The sequence below is a fragment of the Coptis chinensis genome, chromosome 5, assembly GCF_015680905.1.
Source record: "Coptis chinensis isolate HL-2020 chromosome 5, ASM1568090v1, whole genome shotgun sequence".
In the NCBI taxonomy this organism is placed as follows: Eukaryota; Viridiplantae; Streptophyta; class Magnoliopsida; order Ranunculales; family Ranunculaceae; genus Coptis; species Coptis chinensis.
Genome location: NC_141460.1, coordinates 29097964 through 29125699, shown reverse-complemented (window position 1 = coordinate 29125699; position 27736 = coordinate 29097964). Strand labels below are relative to the sequence as shown.

The 27736-nt window shown below is 36.8% G+C and overlaps 2 protein-coding genes and 1 long non-coding RNA gene across 3 annotated transcripts; all 3 read right to left on the bottom strand.

Annotated features, from left to right (window-relative positions):
- Positions 1-4461: 4461 nt before the first annotated feature.
- On the bottom strand, positions 4462-21271 carry LOC147497258 (uncharacterized). Its single transcript, XM_086559895.1, has 8 exons — positions 21123-21271; positions 20890-21046; positions 20705-20790; positions 9005-9120; positions 7630-7695; positions 7210-7319; positions 6950-7015; positions 4462-5254 (listed from the first exon to the last, which is right to left on the bottom strand). The coding sequence occupies exons 1-8, from the start codon at positions 21215-21217 to the stop codon at positions 4871-4873; spliced, it is 1080 nt and encodes a 359-aa protein (XP_086416021.1). The 5' UTR covers positions 21218-21271; the 3' UTR covers positions 4462-4870.
- Positions 16651-18451, bottom strand: LOC147497259 (uncharacterized). Its single transcript, XR_015195065.1, has 2 exons — positions 17141-18451; positions 16651-17046 (listed from the first exon to the last, which is right to left on the bottom strand). It is a non-coding gene; the product is annotated as an uncharacterized LOC147497259 (long non-coding RNA).
- Positions 21272-23341: 2070 nt separating the features above from the next.
- Positions 23342-23899, bottom strand: LOC147497257 (uncharacterized). The gene has a single exon (XM_086562822.1). The coding sequence runs from the start codon at positions 23897-23899 to the stop codon at positions 23342-23344; it is 558 nt and encodes a 185-aa protein (XP_086418948.1).
- Positions 23900-27736: the final 3837 nt, after the last annotated feature.

Sequence of the window (27736 nt, the reverse complement as noted above, 5' to 3'; positions counted from 1 at the left end):
GAGGGGGAGATTGTTGGAGTTATCCCTCACATGAGGAAGAGGAGAGAAACTGGTACAATTCGTGTGAAGAAGTCTGAGCGCGCACACGCTTAGATTTGCCTTGCCCAAGGCACGCCCGCTCCCTTGCCGTGAAAAAAAAGATAGTTTTTTTCAGCCTCTCACGAAACAAAGTTACTGGACTTTTTGAGCTTGGAAAATAAGAGGGCGCGAGCCCGCGCTCATGCCTGAATAAGTCAGGTTCTGATTTTCTCCACAGTGACGCGAAATTTTTACAGACGCGCTAAAATTTCAGTTTAATATAAAAACAGAAGTTAAGTTTTGGAAAACCAAGTCTTGAATAGAAACCCAATTTTGAGAGCAATCAAAATTGAGAGAAAACCCTTGCAAAGAGAAAAACTTATAAGGAGAAAGGAGTGATCTAGTAAGGTGGAGAGACTTGAGATGAGTGATTGTAATCTTCCTTCCCATATTTATAAAAGGATTAGCTCTTGTGGAAATAGGCATCATTGGCCGAACCTCAGTACATCTTTGTGTTGTGGTATGTTTTACTTGCTTTATATTTATATTGCTTGTTTGTGATAGTTATATCCATAGTTTAGGTTTGTGGTTGTTGGTTATAGTGAAAGATTAGATTTTGGTTTGGAGTAGTTGATTGTCCAAGTGTAAGCTATCTTAGTAAGGATCGATTTGTATCGTTTTCCCCAACAACTTTATCATATCTCCATGCTTATTGAAGTACTTATTCTCCATAAAACAACGGATCGGAAGTCATCTTTGCCGTTCAGAAATTACCAACCTTGCTTGGCTGCTTCATGGGCATGCTTTGATTTACATCTTTGAGTCTTCTCAACCCTAGCCCTCCTTCATCAAAAGGTTTACAGATCGAACTTGTACAGTTGTATCAACTCACAGTCGTAATCTCCTTTCTAGTACAAGGGTCACCAGTCACCAGACCATACCAAATCCCTGGGTATATATTGTCTCGATCAGCTTCTTTGATTAGCTAGAGTGCTTGGCCATTTGTAGAGATTCCCATATACATTGTATAGTGGAATGTTACATCGAACTAAGGTTCTTCCTTGAATAAACAAGAGGTCAAGGGCTTTTCTGCCTAGCCAGAAATTCTTTCTCGATCTTCTTACCCCACAGCTGATTTGTGCATGCATGTTTAATTCTTCCTTGTAAATTAAAGTGGTACTCGATCCTAAATAATTTTCAGGAAAATACCATCCATGTCCTTCTCTATCGGTTCTTGTCTAAGTGCTAGCTGTTATTATGGCACCAGTAAAAAGCTTGCTCTTTGTTTTGTTGACACGTTATTGACCAGAGGAAAGCTCGATCATATCTATTTAGAAGTGCTCCCCTCTAGGAAAATTGAGTATGTCATCTGCAAACAACAAATGACTTGGGCCTAAACAAGGTTTTATTTAGCTTCTTCCAAAGAAAAAGAGAGCAGTATTTATTCTTCAGGAGTTCAGGTTGCCTTTTATCCTCATCACTAGGAATGTGCGCAGTTTCTCAGTGTTGTTAGCATATATATGGATTCAGGTCAAATGTTAAGTCACCAGGATCTCGGCTGGTTCCTCACAGTTCAGCTTCATCAAGATTTATATGAGAAATACCAGTGTCAGGTCTTTCATCAATATCAGTTGAAACCTTAGATGTTTCTTCCTCCAACACTTATGTCCCTTCATCAAAGATTCTTTTAATGAATTTACAATTTGTGAATCTGTTCACTGTTATCAACTTTCTTCTTTGAAAAGAACTTTGCGATGAGGTTTAGGTATATGCAGAGCATAAGGAACACATCAATTGTCCCCAAGTGATCAATAAGGTACTGCAAAACACAATCAGATCAGAGTACCAGATTGTAAATTCCTTGCTCTCACTGACGGGCCAATGCAGGCGAGTAATCTAGTAATATGAAAAGGATTTTATAATTTGTTAAGATTTCTCTGTTTGTTTTGTGTTATCTACATGTATCCATGTTGCTGTATGTAACCATTTCCCCTTAAAATCGTTAAAGGAAAAGAGGATTGGAGGAGCATGCTCCATTTTCTTTTGCAATCTCTTCTCACCGTATAATACAAACCTGTCTGGTAGATGTATAAAGTTACTGGACGTCACTCGTAATCGATATATGATGATGATAATATGTTGGGAATCATCGCTTAGACCATATAGTAGCTTGCTAATTAAGCATTGACCTGTAGTGCAAGGCCTTTAACTTTTAGGAAAACGTAAGTTGTTCTCTTCTTTATTTGCGTCATAAAACTGGAATTAGAATGAGAACATGAATATCATACAGCTTTGAAGTTGGAACAAAAAAGAAAACATAATTAAAATTCCCTATTAACTTTCAAATTTGAGTAAATTAACTTAAGAATGAGGTTTGGCCAGGTAAAACATGGCACATAACCATCAACCACGGCGAATGAAACATCTAAAATAGCAAGTTTTTTATGGATAGTATTACGTACGTAAAACTGTAAAAGTCCTATAAATTTCTATCACCCACAATGATTCCCAGAAAACAGAAGATGCAAGATTCCACGACGATGGTACTACAGTATGGCACGATCCAAATGGCATGTGGTGCTTTCTGCTTAGGAAATATTTGGTAGCAGTGGGGTTCAATTTTCTCATCTTTTAAGTTGAAGACTCCCATATCATTTGGCCCCATTAGATCATGTCCAACATGGTAATCGTCTGTAAAGTAGATACAGTTTGGTTTGCACTGTGGAAAGTGAGAAGCAGGTAGAGACACGGAAGAATTGTCACCCAGGAACAACATATGTCCGTCTAAGCTCTTCATCTCAACTTACTCATCCCAAATAGTATCAAGTTTAAATACTCTGAATCCGAAAGTGTTGTATTCACCTTTACGTACCCAGTCCCTAAACCTTACAATTTGCAACAAGTCACCAGACAATTCAGCAAGATACTTCCTTTCAGCTGCAGCGCAGTAATCAGATGGAGGTGGTGTTGGTGTTGGTATTGGTGCTCGCGAGGTTGCTGACACCTTGGGACAAGCATGATTATTTAAATCAAAAGCAAAAGTTTCTCCCATGTTGTTGACGACATAAAATTGTTCGTTATAGAAAAGAATATCCATAATTGGAATCTAGGCGAGTCCAAGCTTTGTTACCAGGCTTGAAAAAGGCCAATCTTCTACCGTCCCCATAGATTGCCTAACTGTGTATCTGGGATTCGATATTGGATTTGCAGACAAAAATAGCTTGGGCATTTCAAAGGCAGAAAAAAATTTAGTTGGCCTATCTATAATATGTATTAAAGTAGGAAGCTCGATTTCGTGGTTGACTGACAATAAGGGATTGAACAGAGATAATTTACAAGTAATTATGCACTGTGTATATTCGTTCAGTGTGATTGTCTTGTCCACTGCTACCAACCATCCATTGGTGGAACCGTTTAAGGAGAAGTTATATTGAAGATTGAACTTCATGTAACTGCACACTTTTTGTGAGGACAGACTTAAAAAACTGCGGGTTGGACAATGACGTGTAGGTTTGGTAGGAATCAAGAGTAAAGGTAGTAGAAGGTGCTTTGGTTTGTTTTCGATATAAACAGATCGCCAAGAGGGACAAACAGCACCAAACCGAACATAGTCTTCGACGTCAACAATCTTCTCTGCAATCAGAGTTAACAGATGCTCTCGGAGATTCAGCCACTTAACCTGGTTAATAAGCTCCGTGTCATTTCTTCTTGTTGCCTTTTCCTTTGTAAGCTCCATCTAGCTTCTTCCTGAGCAAACAAGAAAAAGTGATGATACAACGAAGCATTATTAGATACAGTAGTAAACCAAAAATTTCAGAAAAATGTTTATATATACGAATTTCAGAAAAATGCATATTATTCTCATTGAAAAACAAAATGTAAATAAGAAAGAGGAGAAAAAGTTTTCAGAGATCACCTTTTTGAGCACTGTGTCTTAATGTGCGTGGCTTATCTAGATATATATAAGACTATAGGTAGTATCCTCGCTCATGAAATGCAATCCAGAGCTTTAGGAAGGTAACTGAAGTGAAACTGCACAAATTTAGTAGGATGTTATTTGCCACACAATTTTGGAATTCAGAATCAAATATTGGGTTTGACATTTCTTAAACAATAAGAATCATCCATATTCTCGCTCAAGGAGGAAATCATAGGTAACTCTCTTTTTCAGTAGTGAGAAATTTCCGTTATTATTATCATTGTTTACCTATATATAACGCAATTACCTTTTAATTCATTTGCTTAGTCATTATTCATTAGTAGAACAAAAATTAATATTCAGACTCCATTTTTTTTTGGAATTAAAGGATGAAACGTGACCTGGAGGCTCTTTACGGACACACGCTTTTGCAGTTTTGCGACCAAACTCGAAGGCTCAAGAAAAATTGGTCTGTTAATAATAAGCGAGTAAAAACTTTGGTCTATGGAGTAAAGTGTAAACAATGGCACAAAATGCTGAACTCTTGGATTTCTACTCTTCAAAATTAGGAAATGTTTCACTTGATATATTCTCATGTTGGGCATTTAAGGCCACTCATGACAGTGTACAATATTCTCAGTGCACTCCAGCGGTGCCAATTGGTTGAGTTGGCTGCTCCAAGCTAAACAGAGCATGCCCTCACATAACTTCTATGTAGGACAATACAAAGACGCAAAGCAAAATTCAGCACCAACTTTCTTGAGATTGAACATCACCCAGCAGTCGAGTCAGTTCAAAAAGTGAAGAATGATCCAATAACTCAAACCTGCCAAAGAAATAAAGCTTACTCTTTGGCTGACTTCATACAGCAAAAAAACATCTTCCATTAACTTCATCTACTATATATACATCCGTTTACATGTCAGGGTTCATTTAGCTGCTTCTTCCAAAGAAAGAAAGCAATGTCTGTTGCTTATCTTCTGTACTCTTCAGCTTGCCTTTCTTCTTCACTTGGCTCGTGTGCAGCTTCTCAGTGTTGTTGGCATATGGCTTCAGGTCAGACATTGACTCATAATCTCGTTTGGTTCCACACCATTCAGCTTCATTATGATTTATAAGAGAAATACCAGCGTCAGAACTTTCGTTTGGTTCTTCAAAATCAGTTGTAGACGATTTTCCCTCCAACACCTCTGGATCTTCATCAATAGATTCTTTTGATGAACTTACAATTTGTGAAGTTGATTCTTGTTCACTATCAACTTTCTTCTTCAAAAAGAACTTTGAGATGAGGTTGTTCTCTTCAGCCTTCAATGGTATCTGCAGTGCATACAGAACACATTAATTATCCCCAACTGATAAGGTACTACAACACAATTGGATAAAAGTTATCGTACATCCACTGCTCTCACTGACGGATTCATTTAGGCAAGTATTATAGTTTTGTAATGGAGATAATTTGTTTTTACATGTACCCAAGTGAATTTTGTTTCATGAGTGCTTCATGAATGTAAGGTTTGTAGCCTATGGAAGAAACAAAACAAAATACTTTATGATGATAAGGCTTCTGATTTTAAGGGCATATGCTATCACATTAGGAGTGCTGCAATTCGGGCTCATGCACTATCGAAAGGATATATGAGCAACAGTATGCATGACCTACATATTCTTCTCTCTTAGACTAGGCCATAAGCTTAGAACAACACCAAGAATTCTCGAGTGTTTCTGGCTTGTTCCCCTCCCTCCCCCCGGGGAGGTCCGGATGGGGTAACAGTTTCAGATACTCAGATGGTGTAGTGATGGGAGCCGCCCTTGGAGGTTTAGGCATAACAACTAACTACATGGCAGAATCCTACGCAGTTATGGAAGTAGTTAAAAAGGCACTAGAAATGGGTTAGAGAAGTATTTGGGTGGAGACCGACTCTTCTTCAGTGGCACAAGCATTTCAAAGTGACAATGTGCATTGGAAGTTCAATTCTATTTGGCAGAGTCTTAAGGAGCGAGCAGCCTGGGTCAATGTCACGGCTACTTGGAGAGAGATAACCTTTTGTATCTGTTAAGTACTGCTCCTATTTGTAACTTTTCTCAATTTATTTATTAATCAATCATCCTTTAGCTAAAAAAGTAAGGTTTGTAGCCTATCTTTGTATTCATGAACCTCCCTTTAACGATCATACTCTTAAGGAGGTATGTAACGCTCTGAAGTTTAGTCGTACATGTTGGAATCGGCCTTAACCCCATCAACTAGTTGAACGGAGATATTAAAAACACACAAAAATTAATAAATAGACAGGTAATCACTGGCAATCTCCTTCATCTCCTCTGATGTGATCGCTCTTTCGAAGTGAGCTACCCAATCCTTTGGCTACCCTTTTTTCTGGATCTCTTCACCCAACATCATGCTATTACCATCTAATGACGACACTGGTGATCATGTCTACTAGAATTTAGAAATTGTAAATCTGCGTAGAGAATGGAGAGAGAAGACTGAAACGGAGAGCAAGGAGATGGGTCTTGATACTAACCTCACATACAATATAATACCTCAATATAGGATTTACTGGTAGGTTTTATCTTTTAAAGACGTAGCATGCCGTGTCACTCCAAAAAAAGATGCATAACTAGGGTGCAATATATCATGATATTTAGGTTATATTTAAGATTTACTTCTATTCTTAAGCAATGTCATTTTCCATTTAAATGCCTGAGTCAGACTGAAATTGAAATGGAAATGGCAGTTTATTAAATGTTCTAGGTCCTCGAAATTGAAATGGTGATAAGGTAGGATATACGATTTTACCATCTTTATGTAACGAAAATCCTTTATCAATGCTACTGTACGTAAACAACTATCAATAAAATCTCTCCAACTCATTTTGTTAATACAGCACTGTATCGTCTTTGTAGAAGATCCTCTATGACAGTTTGACAGGGGTACAGACAGCACTTATCTCTTAGGCAATATGGATCAGTACGTCAATATATACAGGAGTAAACACGGGTATATAACCATACCTCAATAATGCACTCCGGCCCATCGAAAGATGGTTTACCCATGGCAGGTGTCACAGGGTGCCAAGCCTACAACAGATAAGCACAAATAACCAACACAGATTAGTTGTTACAAGAAGTGAACTCTAACACATAAGTATATCTCACCTTATACAAACCAGTCTTATTAACAGTAAAAAAGGAACTCCAAAAGACATTGAATAATATCATGTAAATGCATGTTGAAAATAACAAACATATATGATAAAATTGGCACCTCTTACCAATTCAGAGTCTTCATATGGCTTAAGAACCGTATTAAAATTGGAAGACAATGTGCCATTTAACCATGCATCAATTAAGCTCTTATTACCCAAGATAACAGGCATTCTATCTGCAAGATGAGCACAATAAAAAAAACAGAAAAAAATTAGACGTCAGGTTCACGATTTCACTAATTTCTAGAAAATAAAGAACATTATAAAAAAAAAAACCCAGTAGGCCAAATTGAACTTATGGAGACAGCCTGAAAGTTTTATTACTAAACCTATCGCCTTTCCAGGTAAATAAATAACTCGTTAATGTGTCAGCACAAACAGAATCATACACATATATGATTGAGGAATTTAGCCAGGCCAAGATCAATTCCAATTAAAAAGTGTTACATGAAAGTATGAAAACCAAGCAAAATAAACATAACTGACCATGAAGCCACTGCAAAGCTGAAGAACAAGACGTTGTCAGAATAGTGAATGTATACAAAATCTCTCCTGCAAAGCATTTGTAGTATCAGGTTTGCAATCAAAAGCATCATTTGTACAACTTGCAAAAATAAAGACATTCTCCACAAAGATTGATAATTGACTAGCTCTAAATGCACTTAAAGTTTTCATTATTTACAACCTTTTTTTTTTTTGCTAACGGGTAATTGTATTAATAAAGAATAAAATGCTTACATTTTGTAAGAACCTTGTTTAGTCTCTCCAACATTACAATGATTAAGGAAAAAAATTTAAAATAGGTGAGATGCTGACTCTCAACCCTCAACACAAATGAAGGCCTAGATATCCTACCACTGCTTTGGCAAAATTAAATGCCCTCCAAGCTCCCAAGGCCTATTTTTTCATCTCTCACATGGAAATGCAACAATTACAAGCTTGACAACAATGCAGAAGACGCGTCAGCCAGACACCAGAACTTCCTCCTAATCTTGGAAAAGTTATCTAGTTTTAACCCGCTGTTATCTCCACCAAATTTGACAGAGCTCACAACTGTTGACAAAAACCAAAGAAACCTTCTTCCTTATTTCGATAATGAGATAAGCATTTATGAAAGGGGACTTATCAAAGGGCTCCTTTGTTATTGGAGTAAAAATTTTGTGGGCCTAAGAAACATTCATTTTGAACAATTTGTAGCTAGATGGGAAGATATTATGTATAGAGAGTCTTGAGGAGGGTCGTTGGTTTATTTTTGGGTTGTTTTTATATTTCCGTTGTAATGGTAGGTTATCTCGACCTACGATTTCTTTGATTAATACAATTTAACTTTAACCGAGCAAAAAAAAAGGGGGGACTTATCTTGTGCTATGGTTCTTTACAGGAATCAGCTGGCATAACCATCTTATTACAGAACTATCCTATTACAAGCACATCTACGCTCCAAAATGACGGTCAAATTGCAAAAACCTGTCAAGCACCCAAAGTGTATGGTTAGGTGGGTATCATGTAGCAGCCAAAAGGGAGGGAGACGAACGGTATACTGTTTTCTGCATCTCATGCGGCATTGGCCTTCAACTCTCCGTAATTGTGTTTGACTAGTTATGTCTACTCACCGACTAGCAAGCCACGTGTATGTTGGTCAATTTTATGCATCTAAAAAACCATTATATTTGCCACCACAGTATAAACAGGAATAACAAACATATCTAAAAAAAAACCATACATCTTCTACGAAAACAGAAAACAGCTTTTAAGAGTTTGGGTAGTTGTAATCAAATTACTTTCTAGTCATACAAATCTTGTTTCACTTTGAAACAAAAATACGTTAGCCCTAGAATGAAATAGGAGTTTGTAAACTTACCCTCGGAGTTTACCCAGGAGTCATAAAGAGCTGCAAAAACAAGAGGCTGACCATTTTTTAAATGAATATAATATGGCTTCTTTTTAGACCCGTCCTTCTTCTTCCACTCATAAAATCTGCAAGCACATTATAAAACTACATTGGGGAGAAGAGCTATAGAAAAAGTGAATTTTCAAAACATATGAATTTCACCAAACTAAATTAAATAACATCCTCATGTAAACTAGCCAATGTTTATGTATATTCGAAGCAGAAATTTGCAAGAAACAAACACTTTTGAAGTTTTCACTTGCATGAATCTTAGTATGCAGGCGAATAGGAAGATGAAACCATCTTATTTTAGCAAGGAACAGGCTAATTCATATGTTTAAGGCAGAAGCGAAACCAATGGCCTTAAGTTTTCAAGCCGTGATTCATGATGTGAGATTATAAATGGAAAACAACATAAGAGACTCAAGAAATATGTACACCTAATATAACCTAAACCCCTTCTTATCCAGAAAGAGCTTAGGTATTCTTCTTTTTTTTATCAGTAAAATCAGGAACTATTACACAAAAGATGAGATCTATATAACAAAGAAGGGTGGTGTGGGGCCGTAGGGCCCTCATCCTATGGTCCAAAAAGCTTCTGAAGTTTCACCCTGCTTATGACATGGCAAATCTAAGGGCTTCTGAGGTGGAGGTCGTTTAATAGTGTGGAACAAGAGTGTTGTATCATTATTGAAGTCAACAAATGCGGCTGGGCATTTTTAGTCGGGCTTCGGTTGGGCTGGGGGAGTGCCGTACGGCACGGGCAAAATCTAGTATCCTACAAATACAAGAAACAAAAAGACAAAGGATCTCCAACTCCTACCATACCCGACAAAGAAATAAAAACTAAAAAGAAAACAAAAAATGTCTCCACAAAACATCTCCAATTCATAACATGAAGTATTACACGCAAAATGATCAAAAGGGATGTCTTTTATCTCCTCATGCAACTTAGACCAAATTAAAAAGCCTTTTATGACTATAATGACCTCCAAAGATACTTTCGCTCCAGCCATAATCCCCGCAAGATGGCAAAGGGAACCATACTCCAATTCTCCTCCCCTTTTGTCAGTGAACATATAAATTCCAAAAGGATAACAAAGTGAACTGTTAAATTCCAATGAGCACTTGTCATCATAATCACTCCATACCCTCCAAGAGAAAGGGCACACAATAAGGGCATGGTTAAAAAATCACCATCAAATCAAACAGAGATAAAGATAAAGGGCTGAAATTGATCAAAACCTCTTTGAAATGTCTCTTTTGAAGGTTATCATCGATGGTTGAAATATGACCCAAAGAAGCACACCAAACAAAGTAAGCAACCTTGGAACCTCAAATAACATGGCATGGCTAGGAAAGAAAGACAATGGTCTAGGAGAAGAGCAAGAAGCCAAAAGTAAAAGAATTTGTAGAAAACCTCTCATTTTTGTTAATAGACCATAGGTGTCTATCTCTATCCGGTTTCACATAAGGAATAGAATCCAACTTACACGTGAGTGCCTCCACGATCACTATGTCCCAATCCAAGAGCTCCATATCAATTCCTATATCCCAACCAATATGATCAATATCATCCCACATGAACGCACAAACTGGGGTGATTCTTGAAAACTGTTAAAGCATAAGTAGATCAAGAGATCTCTCATCTAACCAGACATCCTTCCAAACCCGATCCCGCAGACAAAACCTAATGTTCCCCTGGAAGGCACTTGACACTAAAAATACCTTCCAAACCCCACACCCATAAGGATTAGTCACAAGACCACTAGCCTAACCAAAACAAACCTCGCCAAGCCTAGACAAAATTACCTTTCTCCACAAACTCTCTCTTTCCTCCCCAAACACCATAGCCACTAACCTAACAGATCTAAATTCAACTCATGAAACATCCTAAAACCCAGACCATAGTATGTTCCACCCCACCAAATGATATCTACGCCTATCCTCAGTACCATACCACAAAAAAATTTGTAGTAATCACCTATTCGCCTCAATGCGGAGAGCAGCACTCATGGGCAAGTGAAAAGGGACGTGATAAACCGAAAAACTAGATAAGGTACTCGATTAAAATAACCCAATAACCCAATACCCAGTAGATAGGACACCACCTTTCAAACTAACAAGTTTCTTACTAAAACTCTACATAATCGGGTCCCAAAAGGCTCTAGATCTATACTCAGCGCCCAAGGGAAGTCCTAAATATTTAGACGGTAGAGCCCCCACAGTGCATACTGAAGACAAAAGATAACACACTAACCTTTTGTTGGAATAGATCAACGAGATCAATAGCAAAAGCGGAAGCGGAATCGGTCGGGATACATTGTCTCTCGTTGTCGGAGCCACAATTACTAGAAAAGTAGTTTAAGTTTCACACTTATAAAACCCTAAGTAACTAGCAATAGTAATGGAGGAAGAAGAAGTGAAAATGAGAGTTTTTGGGATGATTGATAAGAATTACCTATGTTGGTTATTTTCTCTCGAATATATATAGAAAATATCTTATCCGACTCAATCTTAACAGATAGAGTATTTTGCTCTATTTGGAGACTTGGTCTTTATCTAGACTAGAGTCCTAAGACATCAAACCTCTTGGATGTATGACCCAAGTCTTATATCTCCCACTCGTCCATGGTGGCACTACTTTAGCATTCTCTTATCCAACTACAACATTGCAAAAACTTACTTCATACATGGAGATAAAGCGTGCGACCAACGAGAGCTTGCTTTTATGAAAGAGTTTCAAATCAAGTCATCCCCCGACTGAAATGGCACATCATATCTCTAACAACTCATAACTGCCCTAGACATATTTTGCCACATTTGATTGAATATTTTCTAATCCCTCAAGAGTCTTAACTCATATTAATATTCAACCCAGTATGCATATTTAAGTTCCCAAAAAATAAAAATAGATTATATAAATAATTATAGATATGTATATCATACTAGAATTAAAAATCATTAAAAAATCAAGTAGTTTTGCCGGCAAGAACTCAAAATCAATGCGTACATATTGCCTCAAGAATGTGTTACCAAATAGTCATCCTTAATTCCTCATATCATTCAGTTTCAAGTTAATTGCTTTCCCAGACATGTTCCATAGGCTTAATCATGTTTAGCCATAGCTCACAAGCTAGAGTAGCATACATCAAACTATACTTCATGACACAGTCATTAGTCACTGAGGGCATAAAACAAAAATATGCTCACATAGTAAGTAAACAAGGATCAATTACTTATTCATATTAGGTCGAATAAGCACATGTAGTATGATTACATGCTACAGTGGAGCTCTAAAAGAAGTCGTCAGCATCCACACTGTACGAATCTTAGTCAAGTCGCTCACTAAGCGCCTCACATGAGCCTTTCAATTCAATTTCTTACCAAAGAAATCAATTAAAGTCTCACATCCGACTAACTAGCTTTCTCGATGTAATTTGAAAATTTTATAACTCATCTCAACTATTTTGAAGCAATAATTTGTATGTACTAAGCTCACACCCACTATGCCATGGGATTATTAAAATCTAATCAACCTTTTTTAGGTAAAAGATTTTAACTCATTCATACATATCTCATCCTCCTCACATTCCATGTGCCAAGGTGGTCTCCGTGTGAGTGAACCACCAAAGCCTTATGACGAATATCCACATAATCTAGCATTAAAAAATATGGAAATAATGTGCATAAAATAATTTCATGTAATAAAGAATCCAACGTGATATCAAAAACATGAATAACTTTCAAAGTTATTAGGTCAGTACAAACATAAATCAAAACCTATGAAATCTTAAGCTCCTAACATGAGCCATAAAGGAATCCCTTGGGATTGCCTTAGTAAAGGGATTTGCCACCATGTCCTTCATAGATATATATTTGAGGACCACCTTTTTACGCACAACCATATCACGAATGTAGTCACAACGAATATCTATATGCTTAGATTTTCCATGGTACTTAGGATCTTTAGCAAATGGTAATGCTACCATGTCATCACAATACACTGTGACAGGGTCTTTCGCATTCTGCACTACATTTAATAGCTTAAAAATTCTCCTTAACCAAACTGCTTCCTGAACAGAAGCACTACAAGCAACATACTCTGATTCCATCATGGACAATGCAATGCAGGCTTGTTTCTTACTATTCCAAGAAATAACACCTCCTGAAAGTAAGAAAGTATAGCCAGACGTGGATCTACGCTCATCCAAGTCACTAGCCCAATCAGCATCACTGTACCCATGAAAGTTTGCTCTTGCTCTCTGATAGCAAAGCATATAGTCTGAAGTCCCACGAAGGTATCTAAGAATCCTTTTCACAGCCTGCCAATGAGCATGTCCAGGATTACTCTGAAAACAGCTTACTAATCCGGCCTACTGCAAAGCAAATGTCTGGTTGAATACACATCATAGCATACATCAGACTCCTAATTACATTTGCATAGGGCACATTAGCCATATGTTCCTTCTCTGTGTCTATCTTAGGGCAAAGGCCAAGATGTAAAGTATGACCTTTTTGGACAGGAGTATCAATGGGTTTGCAATTTTGCATTCTGAATTGTTCAAGAACTTTCTTAATATAAATCTCTTGAGATAAGCCAAATAACCTCTTAGAACGATCTCAGGTAATCTTTACCCCCAATACAAAATTTGCCTCACCTTTGTCCTTTATATCAAAATTAGAAGACAACCACTTCTGAGTGGCAATGATCAACTCCTTATCATTTCCAGCTAACAAAATGTCGTCAACATATAATGACAATCTATGAAGCACGGACACCGACACGTAACACGAATATGACACGGCACGGATACGTGGACACGACATCATTCAAAAAAGTAGGACACGGATACGTCATGGACACGTTAAAGAAAAATTATATATATAGTCCTTCTCTAAAAAGTAGCAACTTAAGTTAACTTAAAATAAGTACATACGTAAAACTTCATCTAGAAAATGAATTCAAACCTAATTTTTTGTGGTTATGAAGTACTCACCATAAAAATCATCTTCACAAAATTTCAACTCATTTGGAAACCTCTAACGTAGATAAAATTGTTGTCATCTTTAAAAAGAAATCTAACGATCCAGAAATGTTGAGTTTTTGCAATAATTTTTTTTCCAATGTTGGAGATTTCCAAATGGGCTGAAATTTTATGGAGATGATATTTATAGTGAGTATATCATATCCACAAAAAAATTAGATATGAATTCATTTTCTAGGTGAAGTTTTACTTTACGTACTTATTTTAAGTTAACTTAAGTAGTTACTTTTTAGAGAAGGAATATATATATATATATATATGGATACGTCATGAAATTTAACCCTCTCAACTAAGTTTAAATCAAAATATAAAAACTATTTTTGAATATGTCTAACTCGAAAAGATTAAACAACAACATACATGTCCAAAAGTGCAAGCTAATGCTAATGCTAATGCCAACGAAAGAAATAACAATTACAGAAGATTCATAACAAATATATATAAAAATTTAAAAAGGACTTAGGCAATTATCAAAAGTGTGCAGTTGTGCATTGTGCCTCCTTATTTCAAGAGTGAAATAAAACCTCTACCAAGTCATGTATTCTTTTAAGTATGTTAATCACTTTTTTAAAATTTAGAGTAAAATGTAGAAATGTCCCCCGTGTGTCCCCAGCGTGCCCATGGAGTGTCGGAAATTCTATAAATTAATTAATAAATCCAACACTCCAAATCGAGTATCCGACACGTGTCGGAGGCGTATCGGGGAATGTCGGTGTCGAATACGTGTCCGGCACAGACATTGCCCTTAGAGGAGTGTTCGTGCTTCATACTTCATAGATGAAAGTACAAGAAAACTCCTATCAGATCGTTTGGCATACACAATGATCCTCCTTAATCATCTCAAACCCATACGAAGTAATGGCTCGATGAAACTTAAGGTACCATTGTCTGGATGACTGCTTTAATCCGTAGATAAATTTTTTGAGCTTGCATACTTTGCACTCTTGTCCTTCTACCTCAAAGCCTTTCAGCTGATCCATATAAATTTCTTCATTTAGATCCCCATTAAGAAATGTTGTATTAACATCCATCTGATAGAGTTCTAAGTCAAAATGTGCAACAAGTGCTAAAATGAAGCAAATTGAGGTAAATCTCACCACTGGCGAGAAATGTTTCCTCATAGTCTATACCCTCTACTTGGGCAAAACCTTTCGTTACCAATCGGGCTTTATACTTATCAATAGTTCCATCTACAGTTTGCTTAACTTTCAAAACCGATTTGTTCTTAATAATTTTATGCCCTTGAGGAAGACCAACAAGTTCCCAAACTTGGTTCTTCTTCATGGAACTTATCTCATCTTGCATAGCAGCTAACTATTCCTTTGAAGCAGGTGATGAAAAAGCCTTTTGGTATGACCTTGGCTCATCATCGTCAATAGCAGCACACATGAAAGCTTCCCCTTCAATCTCAAAATGACGATGGGGTACACTTCCACGTTTGCTTCTACGTGGCTCAAGATTCCTCTTGATCATTTGAGTCATCTAGCGGTAAACTCCCACTATCCTCAACGATCATTGGAACTTCAAAAGGAGGAATTATTACCCCACCATCGCCGAGCGTAGGTGGAGCTACGTCTTTAGTAGCCTCAAGTGGTTCTACCATCTCATAGAACTCAGTTGACAATCGAGCTTTCTTCCTGCTGGGAAAATCATTTTCCACAAAATCAACATTGCTTGACTCAATTTCCACCATCCCACTATTATTTTGTTCATGAAGAAAGACATAACCCTTAGAATGCTTAGAGTATCTAATGAATATATATTTCTTAGCTCTCATGTCTAACTTTCCTGGTCTGTGAAGACGGGGTATGAACAAAACCAATAGAACCCCATGGATGCAAATGACCTAACTCGGGTTTTCTACTAGTCCATAGCTCATAAGTGGTTGATGTGACAGCCTTAGAGGGCACCCTATTGAGAATGTAGGCAGCAGTCAGCAAAGCATCACCCCAAAAGGTCATGGGGAGGTTTGCTTGCACCATTATCGATCTCATCATACCTAAAAAGGTTCTATTCCTTCTTTCAACACCACCATTTTGTTGCGGAGTTGAAGGAATAGTAAGCTGTCGTTGAATGCCCTTTTGTTCACAGAGCAATCTCATTTGTTCAGACAAATACTCACACCCTCGATCAATCTCATTTTCTCAGACAAATACTCGTGCCATCGGTCAGTTCGGAGAGCCTTAATACATCTCTCTCCAATTGATTCTCAACTTCAGCTATAAATCTTGTGAAGCAATCAGAAACATTAGATTTATGCGAAATATAAATCTTTTCAAGCAACCAGAAGCATCAGATTTATGCGAAATTACGTAAACATAACCAAATCACGTATAATCATCTATGAATGTGATAAAATAAAGTGCACCACGACGGGCCCTCACATTAAATGGTTCGCATATGTTACAATGGATTAACTCTAGTGGAACAGATGCTCTTAGCACCTTTCCAAACGGTTTTCTAGTTGACTTCCCAGCCAAACAATGTTCGTTAACCGGAAGATTGACTTTTGCAAGAGGACTTAGAAGTGCTTCCCTTGCTAGTATATTCATCCTGTCCTGCCCAATATGTCATAATCTAATGTGTCATTTCACTGAATTTGAAACAACATCATCATCCATGGAAGTCATAAAAGAAACAACAACTGAAATAAACCATTCGAAATAAAGGCTCATCTGTACAAAATGGAACCTAAAGAAATAGAAACTGCTTCTAAGCTGAAATTAACAACAAAACCAAGTTCTAAAAGACAAATAACTGAAAGTAAACTGCGTCAAACTCCTGGTGCATAAAGAACATCATGAAGTATCAGTGTGCGACCAGTGCGCATTCGTATCTGGTATGTGCCAATACCCAATATGTCTTCACTAAAACTGTTTCCCATAAAAATTCTTTGACTGCCACTTGGAACCCAACGAAACTCCACAAACCCTACTACGTTCTTTGCGATGTGTTTGTTTGCTCCTGTATCCAGAATCCAATTAGGATCACATGAATGAGCAACAAGCACCTTTATGCAAACAAAGCAATCAGAACAGTTAAAATAGTTTGAGTTTACCTTCTTCGGCTCAGTGCACCCACGAGCGAAGTGTCCAAGTACACCACAGTTGTTACATGCCATCTTAGACTTGTCTTGCTTTTTACCAGCTCTATTACCTCTATGGCGTTTATTAATGTTCCTTTTAGGTACAACTGTGTTGTTTTGAGTCCCTATACCTGCTTTACCATTTTGCATGCACTTGAACCTTGTCCCGCGCTTGCTTGGTTCAGCTAAACAAGCAATGGAAGCATTGCTATTAGTCCTAGTAGCTTGCCACTCTGCCTCTAACTCCAAATGTCGCGATAACTGAGAGAGGTTGGTAATATTCTCATTATGTGTCATAATGAGTTTCATCTATTCCCCAAGGAGGGACCACAAAACAGCCAGAATTTGCTGCTCATCAGTAAGAATATTTCCAGCAGCTTTTAGGTCATGAATCATTTGGGACATCTTCCTAAGATGTTCAACCATAGTGTCATTCGAAACCTTCTTATAGGTTTCGAATTTTGGAGTCAACGCACGTAAGTCAATTTCAAAGCACTCCACATTTCCTTGGCAGTTTTATAACCCTTGAACTCTCCAATTAGATCATTGTGCATGTTGCTTAACATAGTAAAGCACGCCTTGCTAACGATCGATTAATACCGGTTACGTACACACCTCCAATTCTGGCCGGTCTTTGGCGATCTTGCATTCCTCGGTCGCTCCATATCATTAGTCAGAGTTTCAAAGACATTTTGCTCCTTTAGGAGGTACTGGATCTTACGGTGCCAAATATCGTAATTCAGACCGTCCAGTTTCTCTCCCTTGTTTAGGTCAACAACAATGTTCTTAAGGCCATGGTACACTACATACATAGACAATACTTAAATAAATTAATTGGTGGTTTTCCATAAGAAAGGTATTACTCTATGCCACACATGTATATTTGCCTCATTATCAAAATTTCATTGCTAACAATATCGCCCTTGGCACTCGATAAAAAAACAAAGTAAATTTAGCAATCATCTCAAGTGTTCTTTTTTTTTTTTTTTTGCTTTACTGTTGCAATAAATTCTTAAACGAGCAAAAGCTTAATGAGGAGTTTAATTGGTAACTACCACTCATCCTACTTAAAAGGGTCATGTATGATTATACAATTAATATCATGTTATCATAAAAAAAATATTCCTACTGATACATGTCACATGAAATTGATTGTGCATGCTATGTTAAACAGTCGCTCAAACAAACAAAGATATTACTTCACTGATGTACATGCAAAAAACTATTAATGACCCAAAAAAATATATTAAAACATGGTACTGTTACACAAAATCATTAAAGAATTATACATATATGCTTCTATCAACAGATAACATGCAAGGGAGTAAAACCACCAATACCGCATTTCTCATCAAAACATATAGTAGCATATTTATCCTTTACTCAATAAGATACTAGCTAAGACATTGTAAGTCCATGCATATAGTTACAGTGAGTATCTTCTATGCTTAAGACTAACAAAAACACAAAGATTGACATCTTCAAGTCTTGCATGCTCGATACTTGCATGATAATCTAATACTAAGCCTCAAATATTAAAACATGCTTAAGACATATACGTACACATGCATGTGAGACTAATCACTTGTGGTTCATACCATAGATTAAACACTAACAAACATGTAAATATGTTTCATTTTATTCTTCATGTTGATTAAACAATCAATCAACGCATGAATGAAACCAAAATTATTCAAGCACACTTTCGATTACGACAAAATCACCGATCATGCATTTAAACACAAAAAATGCATCTTTTCAATACTCAATTATGCAACGACAACCAAGATACGATCTTTTAACCATACTTGCTCATGATACCAATGAAGACAAAAGATAACACACTAACCTTTTGTCGGAATAGATCAACGAGAACGATAGCGGAAGCGGAATCGGTCAGTAAAGATACGTTGTGGAGCCACAATTACTAGAAAAGTAGCTTAAGTTTCACACTTATAAAACCCTAAGTAACTAGCAATAGTAATGGAGGAAGAAGATGTAAGGAGAGTTTTTAGGATGATTGATAAGAGTTACCTACGTTAGTTATTTTCTCTCAAATATATAGAGAAAATATCTTATCCGACTCAATCTCAACAGATAGAGTATTTTGCTCTATTTAGAGACTTGGCCTTTATCTAGACTAGAGTCCCAAGACATCAAACCTCTTGGACGTATGACCCAAGTCTTACACATACAATGAAGGAGTCCAAACTATCCACCTCCAAACTCTCTACCCCAAAAATAGTACTCTTACACAGATTCACTCTCAAACCAAAAACCATCTCAAAGCAACACAACAAGGCCCGAAGATATCTCAGTAGGTGTTCTCTTTCTCACCTTTAACTTTTTTTAGTATAGAATAAATAAGCACTGTTCAAGCTACAAAAAGCCTGTATACAACTAAAAATAGAGAGGAACCCTAGGGAAAATTGGTATAACCTAATCTGAGGAAAGTGTGTAATGCCTAGACAGTAGTTCACCTCTTAAAAATAATTCTCAAAAAATCATCCTACACATGACAGGTTGATAGAAAGAAAAGTGTTGCAAACATCATCTTGTTGATTGTGCAACAACTCAAGAGAGAACTTATTGAGTGGCCTTATAGTAAACAAGTGTGGAACTCAGAGAAGAATCACCTAGGGTTACATAGTCCAACCACAAACAGTGAATGGCATTGGCTCATGTGGATATGCAAGAACAGCACACTAGAAGCAGAAGTCAATAATGCTTGTCCTGCACTGAGCTACATTTGGAGAAAGAAATAAACATTAGGAGGTTTAGGAATACTACTCAACCATGGCATGTCAGTTGGCTAGTAGAACAGTTGACTTGATTGGAAAACTTTAGTGACTTTTCTAAGAACATGTTACTACTTACCACTCCTCCATTAAACAATGAGCATATGTAACAGTGGAGGAGGATGTAAGAGGAATATGTTGGGCTCTGCCTAACCCTTGAATATTGGCAAAAACAGAAAAATACATAGACACGTTTGATTGGCCTAATTTTTGTGGGAATGGTCTTCTTACGAATAGAATTATAACCTTTCATTACCCTTTTCCTTCTAACCTTTCTGTAATCTACTTTTCTTCTTTTTCTTTTTTTGCACAACAACATTTTTTGTTTAGATAAACGGAAAAAATATCAAAACCAACTAACAGTGTTAGTGCTCCCTATTTTACAGGCAGCGAAAAGAAAATCTTTCTCCATTTATAATAGTTTATATAACAATCTGCCTATACATTAAGAATGCTCTGATAGACTGTCCACTACAGACTGATTGATAAAGTTTAACATACAAATATACAATGAAGAAACAAAATTACAACGTAACTTCAAATTCTTTAAGGTACAATATAACCAGTTCTATCTCCAAGAAAGATATAACTGAAATGTGTTTCGATAAAAAAAGCGACAATTGCTTTCAATGTGAAACACAACAAGATTGGTGTGTCAAAACTAGACAAAGTCTGAATTAAGCTTAAGATAAACAGAGAATTAAAAATTCCAATGCCCAAATTGAGTAAACAAACATACCCTTCCACTGTCACAAGACACCGGTTCTTCGGAACTAGCCGACGGAACGATGCTTTTTCACATATGGACTCCGAACGTGCATTAAACTGAATTTTTTTAACCCAAGTTAATAATAAATACATTCTATGTCCAATAATAAACCTAAACAAAAAAATTACGCATAATTATGTCTTATGAGGAAGTACCATTTTAAAGTGATCAGGTTTATCAGTTTTTTTAGTGAAACTAGGAACAAGTCCCCATTTCATGCAATGAAGAGCAACACCCCCTTGACCTTGACCATCACATCTACGAACAACGGGCATGTAGGACCCCGGTGAAACATTGTAACGTGGACGATACCTGAAATTTATTTTGATCAATATTTCGTACACCAATAATTGACTCGAATTAAAGAATGAAAAGTGAAAATAATTACCGGTCCATTTGATGGGTGGAAGTGAAGCCGTTTGTAATGTGACAAGCCCTTGGAATGTCATCTGCTCTTACGGTACAACGAGCCCTCCCGCACATTTTTTTTTTTTTTTTTCTTTCTTCTAGTAAGTTTTTGTTTATTTAGACCTGTGAGCCGCGGGAAACGAGATAAGGATAGGTGTTGCGATGGTTAGCTGGGCTTAGAGTCTGGCCCAAGCCCTACTTGAGGTCCTATGTATAGCAGTTTCTGGGTTTAATCTCCATTAGAGCAAGTCCAATGGGAGGCTATATGGCAAGTCCAATGAGAGGCTATATGGACTGCTAAAGGCAAATATAGCACCCTAACCACAAAAATGTCATTTCAGTGGGGCTGCTAAAAGGGTCTTAAATTTGGAAGGAGTCAAAAACTCAGCCAAAGTTAAGACCTTCACTAGCAGCTACTATAATAAGTTCGGGAGACAGACGATATAGATTCTGCCATCTGTGTGTTAAATTTCGACGGACGGCAGAAACTATGCCGTCTGTATCATTTAGCACTTCAAAATAGAAAATGCGATTGAATTTGTTTTTTTATTTTGGGGAGCCAAATTTGGCTAGGCAAGGTCCTATGTGGCACTTTTAGCAACCCAATTTAGTAGTTCTCCATTGGACTTGCTCTTATTCATAAACAGCCCTACATAAAAAGGGTCGGCAGTATTTATAATACCCCATTAAAATGGAACTAGCACCCCTTTAGTAAAAGGTAAAATGGTAGTGGAATAATAGTTATTCCACACCCACCCACCTACCAATCACCCCACCTTTTTTTTGTGCAAGTAAAGCACCCCAAGTTTGAAAAAAGAAAACCAAACCTTATATTTTTTATTTTCATCCGACATTTTTCCTTCATTTCTTTTCTTATCCTAGCAAAACCAAAAAGCAACGACCACGGCATTCCGCTGTCGAAGCTCCCTTTTTTCTTGTGCAGCTTTTAATCAAATAGCAAGGTCCTAATCCGAAAGACTTGAGGCACTTTGATGAGTTTTCCCTAAGCAGAACAAGACCCCAACTTTTTAAAAGACATTCTTAAATCAAGAAGTTTCTCATTGGTTTATTCAATTGAGAGTTTAGATTAGAATTTTTCATGGTAGATTATAATTTTTCATGTTTGGTATTTACACTTCAAAACACTTTAAAAGGAATTTGACATATAGAAGCTTCTATTGGAAAATGGAAAATATATGGCTACGGAAGCTTTGTTCTGTGGGAACCACTCTGGTAGCAAGAGCCTTCTGTGGGAACCTCTTTGTGGCAAAAACTTCATGTCATGGGAATCTAGAAGCTTTGATAGGTGGCGGCAAGAGAAATCCATGAGAAACCCTCTGTGGCAGCAAGAGACTTCCGTGGGAAGAACCACTCTGTTGCGGTAAGAGACTTCCGTGGGAATCCAAAAGCTTTGATGGGTGGCGACAAGAGAGTTCCGTGAGAACCCTTCAGTGGCAGCAAGAGGCTTCAATGGAACCCCTTTGTGGAAACAAGAGACTTCCGTAGGAATCCAAAAGCTTTGATGGTTACTTCAATACTTTGGAAAGAGAGAATTCCGTGGGATTTTTTAAAAAAAAACTATTACACGGCGTTAATACTATATATAATTTCCTTTTGTTAAATTTGGAAAGAGAGCATTCCATTTTTTTCTTTATTTCTTTTCTAGATAATGAGTGTATTCTATTCTCCAAAGGAACCGAAATTTCAACAGAGTTTCTTCTGTATTTTTAACATTAAATTATAAAAATTATCATACATGTAAAATCAAATATTACATTTTTCATATCAAGAACAAATTTCAGCAAAGTTTCATCGGTATTTTTAACATTAAATCATAAAACTTGTCATACGTATAAACAAGTTTCACAAATATTTGAAGAGCCTAAGTTTCGTACACCATTATATATTCCAACACTCATTAGAACTATATCTTTCTACTACCTCGACCTTGAGTTGGATCTGGACCTGGACCTGTAGTCTTTCTTTTCTTCACATTCATAGGACTGCCATCATCCGAATCAACCACAACACAACCTTCATTCTCAGGACCATTGATGTTAACACTTTTGCTAGATTGATTTTTATGATTTCACAACCTTAAAAATGCCAATTGTCAATCTTTTGCTTACTCACGTGTCTTGTTCATAAGTTTTTTTTTGAAATAACTAGGGGATCGGACACCCCAACCTTTTATTTATTTCAAGTTCTCAGATACATCTTTCCTTCCTTATCCCTCTTGATCAATACATGAATTTTTTTATCCATGGGGGGAATAAAGAACAAAATACCATTATAATCATCTATGTTCATTTCTGATAGATAGTCAGCTACTTGATTAGCCTCCCTTAAAACATGGACAAAAGATAATTGTTCAAACTTCAAACTCTCAGCTTGTATTTGGGCTACCAGGTTCCTATAGTGCCATGGTGTCTTCCCCTTTTTGGTTAAGATCTGGATCCCATGCAAAGAATCTGACTGCACTTGAATATGTTTGATATTCAGTTGTGCCGCACCTTGTAGCCCTTTTTGTATAGCAAGGAGTTCCTGAAAAATCACTAACAACCTCTTAGAGCTTCCATTATAAGCCATTAACACTTCCCCATTACTATCCCTCAATGCTCCACCATAACTTGCCACCCCATCTTGTAATGACCCATCAGAATTCAGTACCACTGTACCCACCTCTGGCTTTCTCCATTTAATCCAATGTTCCTCCCTATTTTTAAATCGTACCCCTATTCCCAAGTTAGCCAACATCAATTTGTTCGTAAGTTAGAGTAAGGGTTGCACGGGATTTTCTAAGTATCCCCTGATCCTCCTCTGTGCCTCGTGATTCATAACCTTTTTCTTGATAGAGAAGGGGTGAGATGATTTAGTATTCAGGGTTGAACCATTTGGCGGCTGCCTATGTATTTCCTTATTTATTTAGAAGAATCAAACCCTATTTTTTTTTCCAAATAAGCTAGGGTTAGGCAGACCCTCACCTGTATTAAAAACAAGAACTTCTTACATAGACAAGTCCACTGACATCCTTTTTTACATGGGCTTATAAATCTTTATCTAGAGGATGCCCAAATTGGATCGTACAAATGCTATTTTCCTGCGCTATAAACATGCCCATGGACAGCCAACCTAGCCAAGCCCAAAGACTAAACAGAAACTAAGCCTTCATGTCTACCGGCCCAACAGGATTTAGGCCCAAGATAAGAGGATGGATCTGAGCAACCCGAACTCCACCATCTTTACCCGCCTGCAAGCTGATAAACATAAAAAGATAGTCTTACTCACAAATAAAGCTATCAAACTCTAAACGCAAGTAAAACTATAAACTGAACTATTACTTATCAAAATATTTGTTTTCTACTCTAGAATCTATTGACGTAGAGTTAGAATAGAAGATTCGTTCCACTTCTAGTCCTTTAGCATTCAAGTTTTCTACAATTGATGGTCTATCCAAAATCAATTAGAGATTTACGAGGGAATTTATACTACGATGTGAATTCAAATAACAAGCTACGAATAACGAAATTACAAATTGCTAAGAGTTGAATCTAGATAGTGAATTAGGGGAATTTGATTCCACCCTAACTCCAACTTAATAAACTAGCGTAGATTTGTTGTAAACCAATTCTTACGTTCTCACGATAAAAATTGGTCGTTCTAATCCCTAATTATACATGACATTTCTACCAATTCATAACTAGTATGTGAGGTCGTCCACCCATTCTCATGGCAAATCAACGACCTTCTAGAGTGGAATAGATTTTTACAACGATTCTATACTACACTATCAAATTTTCATTAAGGCTTCATCAAACCCCTCTAATAGAGGTTTATCCTTGATTCATCAAACTATCATTTTCCATTGAATTAAAACTAGACATAATATAAAGATTTGAACTTTACTAATTTTAACTAACAATACTTCAAATCTAATTAATACTAATAATGGAATAACAACAAGAATTGAACTTAGATCTACAAATTTAAATGGCAAAATCGAAATGATCAAGAACTACTATTTTATTTATCTATTCAATGAAGAACAATCATTCCCAAATAATTAATCTAAAACAATGTATGAAACTAATTAATTCACTAATTGAAATTCCAAAAACTAGATCTACAAGCTATTTTAATGGATACTTTCTATTCTAAGCTATCTAACTATCTCTTTCTTAAAAGCTAAGTTTTGTTTTATGTAAAGAAGGATACCAGATCCATAATTTCGTGCATTGGTTGAGGTCTCATGTTTTGGGCTAGAAAATTGAGCCCAAAGCCCAATTTCTTCAGTCCACAGAGCCCGTTTCAGCTGGCTTTGAATTCAGCAGACTTTTGGTCCACTTCTTCTCCTCTGATTGGGTCAAGGCTTGGACCATTGGAAAGCTCTTTTCGAGCCGGTCATTTTGACGTAAGGTAAGCCTAAATCCGAGGCCTGAGTCCAAAGATATGGTCTTCGGAAGTTCTGTTGACTTGTGCACTGTTTCTGCCCGTGTTGACTTTTCAGCTTTTGACCGGGCTTCATAAAGGCTTTGTCTCCTTGAATCTTGGCCTTTATCACAGAACTTCTTAGCAACCAACCCTTTGCTTCTTTATATTGCCAAAGTGGCACATTTCTGCACATAATTAAGTTCCATCCCTGAAATACATAAAAACACATAATTAGTATTAACTCTTATTTATTACTCGCATAATTGGTCTAAAAGTAGTATTATTAAGGGGTTAAAACTACAGTTTTGGGCTCTTATCAAACCACCCCCAAACAGCATTTTGCTTGTCCTCAAGCAAATATGAGAAATTAGCATAAGTGACAAAAAATGGAGTTCTAACTAATCTCGTTCCACCGAGTACGATTGCATTGACCATATGCAACAAGGCCTTAAACCACTAGGAATTCCCTAGTGGACGAGTTATAGCCTCGTGAGAGTTTTTTCGATGAAGGTACTCACAAACTTCATCTATACTACAACGACTCAGAAATAAAATTATTGTTTCCTTATCTATGTCTCAATTATCTATACATCTCACTTAGCAAATGAATACAGAATAATCAAGTCGAAAGCTAAGCTAATATATGCATAATAATCTATCATCTACGAATAAACATATTTATAATGAGTAATACTATGAGATGAACTAGTAGGTCCGTTTTTGAAAACTCGGAATAGCGTCCTTAAGTAGGTCCTCACATAAATGTCAAGACAAAAACCACTTTGATTTTTCTGCACAAGTTTTGCTACTCCAGTGTGCAGTGGGCACACTTTATCTTACAATCTCTATGACACACAAGGAAGCCGGAGTCGATCAAACACATTTGCCATTTACTATCACACTAATCTATTCCTAATTGAGCTGGAGGTCTTTATTAGGTGTTGCGGGGAATAAGAGATGGTTTAAGAAGGAAGAAAATGGATATTCAAAAAGGATAAGTCTAAGATAATAGAGTCTTCATATTATGTAATGAGAGAAAACCTTGTTCTTTACTTTTGCTTATACACTTTGTTTCCATCCTTAGCCATTTTTTTTTTCTTTTTCCTTGGCTTTCAACTCCCTTGATTCTATTTTTGGAGTTCTAACTCTTTATTTTTATTTTATTTTATTTATTTATTTATTTTTATTTGGATGGAAACTTACTTTTCTCTTCTGAAGCGACTAACGAATTCTTGATTTCAAAGGTTATTCTCTTTTCTATTCTTCATCTCTATTCTCAAACTTATTCAAAGAATTGGGTACGTTGATTTTTTATTTTTTATTTTTTTGTTTTGTAACAGGGTAAATGATTTGTGGTTTATGAAAGGCTAAAAAAAGGCTCATAGGGGTGACTAGCGGAAAATAATTCATAGGTTGGAATTTCTAGCTATATCGATCCAAAGAGGGCCTAAATTCTCACTTAGGATATGATATAGCGATCTAGCAAGTAGACGTGTGATTTCTCTATCCGGATTTTACTTCTCCCTTGTGTCATTTCTCAAATGTGTCACTCATATAAGGCTTTAGGCTATATTCTCACAGGATTTGTAGAATAAGTACTCTAGCCTAGATTTTAGAACTTACTGCCAATAATCATAGATACTTATGTAACATATTTATAGATAGATGCAAGGATTATTACCTACATATTAGCCTAAGTTTCTAAAAACTATTCTAATGCAAAAGCTACGTGAGACTTCTAGATTATTGAGAGTGATAAGAGCCCAAAACTGTAGTTTTAACCCCTTAACAATCATACTTTTAGACCAATTATGTGAGTAATAAATAAGAGTTAATGCTGATTACGTGTTTTTATGTATTTCAGGCAGTAAAGTCAATTATGTGCAGAACTGTGCCATTTTGGCGAGATAAAGGAGCAAGAGTTGGTTGCTAAGAAGTTCTATGATTAAAGGCCGAGATTCAAGGAGAAAAGGCCTTTGTAAATCCCGGTCAAAAGCTGAAAGTCAAAGTCCACGCGGGCAGAAACAGTGTACAAAGTTAGTAGAACTTCCGAAGACCGTATCTTTGGACTCAAACCTTGGAATTGGGCCTACCTTATGTCAAAACGATCGGCTCGGAAAGAGCTTTCTAATGGTTCAAGCTTTGGCCTAATAAAAGGTGCAG

Coding starts and splice junctions, on each gene's coding strand:
- LOC147497257 (XM_086562822.1), bottom strand. CDS start 23,899: ATGTTGGCTAACTTGGGAATAGGGGTACGATTTAAAAATAGGGAGGAA.
- LOC147497258 (XM_086559895.1), bottom strand. CDS start 21,217: ATGTGCGGGAGGGCTCGTTGTACCGTAAGAGCAGATGACATTCCAAGG. Junction 7,320..7,629: donor AGCTTTGCAGTGGCTTCATG/GTCAGTTATGTT, acceptor CTCATCTTGCAG/ATAGAATGCCTGTTATCTTG. Junction 7,016..7,209: donor CATATGAAGACTCTGAATTG/GTAAGAGGTGCC, acceptor TATCTGTTGTAG/GCTTGGCACCCTGTGACACC.